The 9706-nt window shown below is 37.3% G+C and overlaps 1 protein-coding gene across 2 annotated transcripts; it reads left to right on the top strand.

The window, feature by feature from the left end:
* The first annotated feature begins 1658 nt into the window (after positions 1–1658).
* On the top strand, positions 1659–9360 carry LOC107810601 (putative late blight resistance protein homolog R1B-16). 2 transcript variants are annotated; one of them, XM_075242401.1, is made up of 4 exons: positions 1659–5456; positions 5796–7318; positions 8006–8105; positions 8650–9360. In XM_075242401.1, exons 1-3 carry the CDS (start codon positions 4580–4582, stop codon positions 8063–8065), a joined length of 2460 nt encoding a protein of 819 aa, XP_075098502.1. In that variant the 5' UTR covers positions 1659–4579; the 3' UTR covers positions 8066–8105; positions 8650–9360. The 2 variants fall into 2 exon arrangements, with proteins under 2 accessions (XP_075098502.1, XP_016490889.1); XM_016635403.2 differs by having other exon boundaries at positions 1659–7318; positions 8650–9357.
* Positions 9361–9706: the final 346 nt, after the last annotated feature.

Raw genomic sequence — 9706 nt, 5'->3', positions numbered from 1 at the left:
TAGCCCAACCCACTCCAGTTATCCCACCAAAAAGATAAATCTTCTACATATATTCTCCACAAAATATGAGAGTCAACTTTATCCTTAATATCCATAAGTTCTTTCCAGCTGCTAGAATCTCTAGACAGCTTCTTTTTTGCCATAGGGTGACTCCTCTGACAGTATTTGCTTAGCATAAACTTAGACCAAAGGTTGTCTTATGATCTTAACCTCCACCACCTCTTGGCTGCAAAGGCCTTGGTAATATCCACTAAACTCCTGAAACCTGCTCCTCCCTCACTAGTAGGAAAGCACAGTTTGTTCCCCGTATCATTGTTTCCCCAAAAGAAGTCCACAAAATGCTTTTCTAATTGTTTGAGGATGGTCTTTGGAGGGGAGATAGCAGCCATTATGTGTAGTGACTGTAACTGAAGAACGTGTTTGATCAGGGTGGCCCTTCCTCCCACTGATAAAAGATTACCCTGCCATCCTTGAATTTTGTAGAGAATTTTAGTAGCCATGTCTGTGAAGAAACTGATCTTCTTTCTACCACAATAGATAGGGCACCCCAAATATTTTAGTGGAAAGTGTTGGTATTTGAAACTAGTCACTCTCTAAATTCTCTCTCTTTTGGATTGAGGAGTATGCGTAGGAGTGAGAAAAAAGCTCTTTTCTTTACTAATTTCTTGTCCTGAAGCTTGTTCATACTTTTGCAGCTTCTTCATTATCATCTTCATTGACCTCTTATTCCCAGAGGTGAAGATGACTAAGTCATCTGCATAACATAGATGGTTAATTTGAGGGCTATTTTTGTTCATTGAGAATCCCACATACCCTTCCTTATTGTGTAGACTGTTAAGGGATCTTGAGAGAATCTCGGCAGCTATGATGAATATAGAAGGGGATAGTGGATCACCTTATCTCAAACCTCTGGTGGAGTGAAAGAAACCTTGTCTAATACCATTAATTAGTATAGAGTACCAGACATCAGCCACTAACCTATAAATGATATTAATGAAATCCTCTGAAAACCCCATTTTTCTCATTATAGCAAAGAGAAACTTCCAAGAAACCTTGTCATATACTTTAGCCATGTCCAATTTGATAACCATATTCCCTCCAATATTTTTCTTACCAATGTCCTTAACAATCTCCTGAGTTAAGAGGATATTCTCAGTTATAAGCCTTCCTTTCATGAAACCTGTTTGGTTTTCTGAAATGATCTTAGGCAGCATTAAAGAGATTCTATTTGTGACAATCTTAGACACTATCTTGTTGGAGAAATTGCTGAGACTGATTGGTCTGAGTTGGGAAAAGAAACTATGGGACTCCACTTTTGGAATAAGTACTAAGCAAGTGCTAGCGTAGAATCTAGACATCCTTTGGCCTTCAAAAAAAGCCTGAACCATATTCACCACATCATTGGATATAATGTCCCAAGATGAGTGGTAGAAGCACCCATTGAAACCATCAGGACCTGCTGCACTGTTGGGGTTAAGTGAGAAAATAGCCTCCTTAACCTCTTCAGTAGTCAGTATAGTAGTGAGAAAAATATTATCCTCCTCAGTGATGTGATTATCAATCTTGTTCAATATACTAAAATCTGACTCTTGCACTGGATGGGTGAATAAGTTGCTGAAATATTGAATAGCAGCTTCAAATATTTTCATATTACCCTGAATCAAGTTACCTTCCTCTTTTTTATTCTATGGAGGTAAGACTTCTTCCTTCTTTGTCTAATAGTATTATGAAAATACTTTGTGTTACTCTCACCATCCAGTTCCCATTTCACTCTAGCCTTTTTCTTGAGAATATCATTTTGCTTTTTAATCCAGGTAATCTGCTCAGCATAGAATTTGTTCAGGTTAATTCTGTTAGTGTCACTATTGTCTTCCCCATAAGTTGCCTCCATAACTTCCACTTTATCCTCCAGATCTTTGATTTTATCAAACATGTTACCAATTGTGTTTCTAGACCAGTAACTGAGTGAACTAGCTAATATCTTCAGTTTTTGCTGCATTATCCACATATGATTGCCAGTAACCTCTTCATCCCACGAGTCTTGCACAATTTTTTGAAAGTCATTTTGCTCTGTCCAAAATTTCAGAAACTTAAAATATTTAATGGGGGGAGTGTCTTGAATTGAACAGGTCATAAGAAGCATATTATGATCAGATCCTGTTCTAGGAAGGTGTCTAACATTGACAAGAGGGAAAGTCGCAGACCATTCATCATTATAGAATACTCGGTCTAGTCTCTCTCTTATCCTTTTCCTCTTTCTTCTGTTATTAGTCCATGTAAAATCATTACCAGAATAACTAGCATCCATCATACTGCATTCATTCATACAGTTAATGAAATCCAAACTTTTGCTCAATCTATGAGGTCTGCCTCCATCCTTTTCAGAGGTATTCATAATACAGTTAAAATCACCAAATATAGACCATGGTCCTTGAATTTTGTTATTAATTTGTTCTAGGCTCTCCCATAGCTTCTTCCTCCTTCTAGTTGAAGATTTTGCATATACAATGGTCACCCAGTGAGCCTCAAGAGTGGTATTGTGCTTAATAGAAAGTGTAAGCTGCTGTTTGTAATTACATATCTTAGTGCAAGTGTAATTAGAATCCCAGAAACACCAGATTTTTCCATTGCGATTAGCAATAGCCCCTTGCATTCCCAGTTTCCTTTTGTAGTTGTCTAATTGAGAACTGTGTATGAAAGGTTCTTGTAGAGCAACAAAACTAACTTTGTGCCTTCTAGTGAGTCTTATCAATCTGTCAAACGCTCCTTTTGACTCTACACCCCCAATATTCCATATGATTATGGTAATCATTGGAATACTTGGGATTGGCTATTTTTGTTAGATTTCCCCCTGCCCCTGGTAACAGGAGTGGAAGGAGGGTAAGTTTTGAAAGATTTTTTCTTTGCTAAAGGAGTCACCTCTATCTACAGCTTCCTTGATTTGATTTGCTATTTCATCGGTTTGATTATCCACTTCAAGAATATAGGCAATTGGTAAACTGTCAGCCACTACTTCTTCTTCATCGGATAAGTGTGGTTGTTGACTACTTACTTTATCAATTTGTCTGTTTGATAAGGCCACATTGCTTTGTATCAGATTCCCCGCCAAAGTGTCATGTTGCAAATCTTCTTTGGAGGGGGCTTCCTCTTCATTGACTTGTTCCTGGTATAACTGTTGAAAAGTGTTTTGGATCAAAATTGGGGGGTCTAGGAGTGCAGAAATGCTGAGGTCCTGACCACCCTTTCTCTGATTTTTTACAACAATAACTTTTCCTTGTTTCATCCTTTCACTGGATTCTAGTGTGTTCACACTCTCCACCATCTGATCTTGTGTCCTTTATTTTGTGTGGTCTGAACTAGTTCTAGGTGCCTTGGAAGTACCTTCCACCAGTTCTTGTTGCTTTGAGCTCTTGGCTTTCCTTTTCTGCGTAACTACTTTGAGAGCATTTCTTTGTCTTCTCTTCTTCCTTTTTTCCTTTTCCTTGCCTATCCTCTTAGAAGATTCTACCTGTGGCACTTCACCCTGATCTATTTTTGGTACTTCTTGTATTTTGCTTCCTTGTTGCATCACATTTTCAAGTTCTTTGTCTTTAGGGCCTTCTTTTTGAATTGGCTCATTGTTAGCTGCCACTTGTTTCCCCTCATCTACTTTGCTATTATCAGCTTGGTTTTTTTTCTCCAAGACTCTGCACTCAGCTATAGAATGTCCCAGTAATCTACAATGTTTGCAGTATTTTGGAACAACTTCATATTCTATCTTTTGAGCAAGCCTTTCAAACCAGCATTTTCATCTTCTAAGCCAACCCAAACTTGATCAAGCTGGAGTTTTAGTAAATCAATTTCTACTCTAACCTTGGCCATGCTAGGCCTAGTCATGCCTCTCGTAGCTGTGTCTAAAGCTAGGGGAGTACCAACAGGTCCTAAAATCTGCTTGATATACTCCCATTTGTGACAGTTCATAGGCAGCTTAAGAAGTAAGACCCAAACTGGGGCGTATGGGACATCCTCTTCTGGTTTCCAATCAAGAGTCCATTTTGTTAACCACATATCTTTTCCTTCAACTTCAATTCTCCTCTTAAATCTCACTGTATTGTAATCCTCCTCGTTAAAGAGTTCAATAAAAACATTATGTAGATCAAAGACTCCAATTTTAGAGTTACCTTTAATTGAAATCTTCTCTTCAAAGGTTGATTTGAGGTCGCACTTTAATGAATCATCCCACAATAGGAAATTTGCACTCTTCCGCCATAACTCCATAATAGTCTTTAGTTTTGAAGATCACAGTTGGCATGGCATTGTGACTTGAGGTTCGAGCTATTACCGGTGGTCGATTTGGGGAAGGGTTTGGTTTCCCTGTCGTGGTGATTGCTGTAGCATAAGATTTTATCGATTGAATTCCTTCAGAGGGTATGGTCGCACCATCTGGGGGAGCAGTTTGGATAGCCGGACGCGCCGATTGGTCGCCATCCGGTGGCTCCATGGCTCGAAGAGTGCGCTAGACGCACTAGTCGTTAGGAAAGTTGGTTTATTGCCGTTGAGAGAGTATTATTTGTTGAATCAGACTTTGGACACGGGACTTATGGCTTATGCTGCTATTACTTCTCTTATGAACACCATACAACAATCTATGCAACTTACTAGATGTAATTTGCGATCGTTCTATGAAAAGCTTGAATCCTTGAGATCTATTATGGAGAAACTTTGTAATATAACAGAAGATATTGAAGCACTGACAAGCTTGGAAGCTGAAATCAAAGAGGTAGCATTCAGCGCAGAAGATAAGGTTGACTCGAGATCAATAAAAGTTCTTTGTTTAAAAACACCAACTTTACGAAACAACGCTTTCTGGAAACTCTGTTGTTGCTTGGAACAAGCGGTAGAACGCATTGATTCCATCATGAAACAGTGGATGGCGATACGGGACTGGTACACTAACATCAAAGGTTTGAAAGCACAAAAGTTTTCTCTAGCCAGTATACCTGAACGTGTTGTAGAGCCCGAGAATATTATGGTTGGCCATGAAATTGAGTTCGAGATGATGCAGGATCAGCTTGCCAGAGGATCAAGTGAACTAGAAGCTGTCTCCATTATAGGGATGGGTGGCATCGGTAAGACAACTTTAGCTAACAAGCTTTACACAGATTCATTCATTATGTCTCGCTTTGACATTCGTGCAAAAGTTACTGTTTCACAAGAGTATTGCGTGAGAAATGTACTACTAGGACTTCTTTCTTCTATAAGTGGAAGGACTAATGAATATTTTGAGCAAGATGATGGCCAACTAGCAGACCAACTGCAAAAGCTTCTAAAAGGCAGGAGATACTTGATCGTCATTGATGACATATGGACTACAGAAGCTTGGGATGATATAAAGTTATGTTTCCCGGACTACACCAATGGAAGCCGAATACTCTTGACCACTCGGAATGTGGAAGTAGCTGAATATGCTAGCTCAGGTAACCCTCCTTGTCAAATGCGCCTTTTAGATTTTAATGAAAGTTGGGATTTACTGCACAGAAAGGTCTTTGAGAAAGATTGTTTCTCTCCTGAATTTGAAAAAATTGGAAAAGAAATTGCATTAAAATGCGGAGGATTACCTCTAGCAATTGCTGTGATTGCTGGACTTCTCTCCAAAATTGGTAAAGTATTGGATGAGTGGCAAAGTGTTGCCGAGAAAGTAAGATCAATGGTAAGCACTGATGTTGACGTCCAATGCATGAGAGTGCTTGCTTTGAGTTATCATCACTTGCCACATCACCTAAAAGCATGTTTTTTGTATTTTGGAATCTTCCCAGAGGATGCTGAGATTTATGCCGATAAACTCTTGGAATTATGGGCAGCGGATGGATTTTTGAAGGTAGAAGAGATGAAAAGCATAGAAGAAGTGGCAGAAAAATGTCTAAAAGATCTAATAGATAGAAGTTTAATTTCCATCCACTATGTGACAGGTGATGGACGTGTCAAGTTTTGTAGAATACATGATGTGATCCGTGAACTCTGCTTGAAGGAAGCTCGAAATATGAATATTGTGAATTTTATTGGAGAAAAGAATGATCAAAATCCATCTGCACAATCCATGCATTTTTCCTCAAATAGTCGAGGTCGGACCAGTACCCAATTGAACTACCGTATTATTGTGAAAAAATTGGCTAGATGTCCTAATAATGAGGCTCGTTCTATTTTCTTTTTCAATAGTAAGTCAGGGTTCATGTCAGAGTTGTTGCCTTTCAAGCTAGTAAGAGTACTAGATCTTTCTTTAATGAATTTTATTGTTTTTCCAAGCGGGATACTTGATCTAATTCACTTGAGATACCTAGCTTTGCGTCTTTCTCCTACTGTGCATTACTATCTAGGAAAAGAGACTCTCTCATCAATAGACATTCCTCCTTCCATATCTAGACTATGTTATTTGGAAACTTTTATTCTTGGTCAGCCACATTACGAGGCCCCACGACATCCTCTTATATTACCATCGGAAATTTTGACTATGCCACAACTGAGACACCTCCGCTTGGGCTGGAATTACTTGCATTATCATGAGCTTACAGAGAACAGTTTGGTTCTGAAAAATTTGCGACATCTCTCAGGGTGGAATCCTTGGTATTGTACTGGATCTTTCTTCAGACTATTTCCCAATTTAAAGAAGTTGGAAATATGGGGTGTTGAAGAAGACTTTCGTAGTCGCAAGGACCTCTATGATTTTCGCTGCTTAGATCAACTCGAGGAATTGGAGTTTCATATGTCTCATCTAAATTATCATGCTTGCTTTCTAGAAAGCATTACACCTTCAGGTGCTACTCCACAAGATCCTCTGAGGTTTCTGAAAATGCCAGGTCCAACTCCTACACATACTATTCCACCTACTCCAGATGCTGTTCCACCTTTGCTCCTACCTCCTCCGGATGCTTTTCCACAAAATCTGAAGACATTAAGTCTTTATATGACTTGTTTGTGGTGGAAGGATTTGAGCATTGTTGGTAAATTGCCCAAACTCGAGGTTCTTAAACTAATAGCTGATCCTTGTAAAGGGAAAGAGTGGGAAGTAGTTGAGGATGGTTTTCCTTGCTTGAAGTTCTTGTACCTGGAAGAAGTGGATTTTAAGTACTGGAGAGCTAGTTGTCATCACTTTCCCTGCCTTGAACGACTAGTTATTGTACATTGTTGGTGTTTGGATTCAATCCCTCAAGATTTTGCAGATATAACCACACTTGTTCGTATTAGTGTAACTGGGTGTGCAGAATCTGTTGGGATTTCTGCCGAGCAAATTCAACAGGACATGCTAGACAACTATGGTAGTTCATCCCTTGTGGTCCATATAGTAAGACATCTTCTTCCTTAAATTTAATTCTTATATCATTCATTTACTTTTAACCATTACTCCATCATCTATAGAAATCGTTGTAGAGATCAATTTTGTTTTCTGTTTAAATTAGGATAGGAACCTCATTAACCTATCACTAGTTAATAAGTACATACTAGGGGAAACGTTTCTTTGTGACCTGACGTGCTTGATAAATTTCCCCAATCTTGAAATGCTCAAATTGAATTTCCATGGTTTTTTAGGTCAAGAGTGATCCATTTATTATGATCACTCATTTTGACAGAGAAAAGTTTGGTTACGAAAAGGATCGAAATAATCAGGTGTCATAGCTTCTAATCAGGTGTCATGCGGAAGCTAGTTAAGCAAATCCTGAACGACGATAAATCAGACAACAAAAGAGAAATATACCAAAAGAGACATATATTAAACGTGATTCGATTCTTTCTAAAATAAGGAAAACCCCATTATGGTAAATATGTTGACCTGTCCTTCAAGAGACAGGAAATCAAATATGATAAAAAAAGACAAATATGTAATTCTTACATCTTTCTTTAGACTACTTTGCAATCTAAAGAAGTTACAAGTATGTGGTATTGAAGTAAGGGAAACATCCTTCATTATTTTTGCTACTTAAATCAGCTCGAGATATTGAAATTTTGGATTAAAAAGTTCCTTATATAACAGGGATCCGTGTTCAAGCCTAAAGAGGAAGAGGAAGAGGAAGAGGAAGAAGAAACATATTGATCAACTTGAGGAATTGAAATATCAAATGAAAATGTCATTGGTACAGTTGCTTTGATCATTCTCAAGATTAATAAAATTAAATTAATCATGATTATACTTCCTAAATTTGGCCATCAACAATATCTCTTTTGTACTTTAAAGATTAAGAACTACTCAAGAAGATATAATGTCTTGGGAAAATAGGTGATCACAAATAAGAATCTGATCTTTATTTGAGCCACTAAGTTTAATTATACCTTTTCCCTATTATACAACCGTTTTTGTTTAAATAAAAAATAGTTTTTGTAATCCAAACAGTAAAGTGTTAAGTTTTTTTAAAAAAAAAAAATTGCTTCATGTGAAATTGTTCCAACAGTAAAAATCTGCTATAACATATAATTCTTTATAGCAAGCTGAATACAGTAACCTACAATTACCTTCTTTAATAAGTTAAATTGCATTGACAGCGTAAAAATTCTTTACGTTGTCATTGGATCTATTCAAATCCGTCCAATAATGTGTAAGTTCTTATACGTACATGCTCTTTCTTACTATAATTTTCTCTCGTTCCTTAATTTTGGGAAATCTATTTTTTTTTTCTGCAGAAACAGGTGATGACCTTAATTAAGGTGCCACACTGATTAGCCAGTTCTATGAAAGAAAAGTCAATTCATAACTTAATTTTATATGATTTTGAGTATAGCCGTCTGTCAGTGTTTTTTTAAATGCTCCAAATTTTATGTACATATTTAGCAATTCCAATTTTGGTGGATTTTTTATTTGTATGTTCTAAATTTTGGTAGGTCAAAATTGGAGTTTTGTTTAGTCTTTTCTAGATGTTGGTGGATTATAATAAAAATAGACCTGTATAAACAAGGAAATGAAAACTTCTCCTTCAGTAAGCAGGGTAAGGTTGCGTACGATATCTGCAAAGTTGTATCCATATGACCAGGAAGTCAAGGGTTCAAGCCGTGAAAACAACCTCTTGCAGAAATGCAGGGTAAGACTGCGTACGATAGACCTTTGTGGTCTGGCCCTTCTCCGGACCCCGCACATAGCGGGAGCTTAGTGCACCGGACTACCTTTGTTTATTATTATTATTATTATCAGAAGGAAGAAGATGTCTTACAAGCTTAAGAGATATGGACCTCAACAGATGTTTCATAGTTGTCTTGCATGTCCTGTTGAATCTGCTCGGCGAATTCCCGACAGAATTTTCAGTAGCTTATATCAATTAGAGCAAGTGTGACTATATCTGCAAAATCTTGGGGTATTGAATTCAAATATGTGCAACCTTTGAGAAATAGTTGTTTACAAACACCACCTTTTTATTAACAAGTACCCACAATTTTATTGGATCTTGCAAACACTCTTGTATTTTATTCTTTGATCTCTTATATGTAAAAATAAAAATCTCTTGAAAGATTTGACATAAAACTAAAAATAATGTAATAGAGTACAAAATCAATTGACTCACGCCATCAACACAGGAGTACCCATTTTTCCTCTAAGCTTCATCAAATATTCACCAGACAACTACATTCAGTGGCAGAGCTATGTACGGTGAATGGGTTCAAGTGAGTTGGAAAATTATATTGCATCTTTAGAGAGAAAAATATTTTAAATATACATAAAACTTATAAAATTCCTTTATATTAAGAA

Source organism: Nicotiana tabacum, chromosome 21, assembly GCF_000715075.1.
Source record: "Nicotiana tabacum cultivar K326 chromosome 21, ASM71507v2, whole genome shotgun sequence".
NCBI classification, from domain to species: domain Eukaryota; kingdom Viridiplantae; phylum Streptophyta; class Magnoliopsida; order Solanales; family Solanaceae; genus Nicotiana; species Nicotiana tabacum.
Note: the sequence above shows the minus strand (reverse complement) of the source record. Positions and strands in the feature narration are given on the sequence as shown.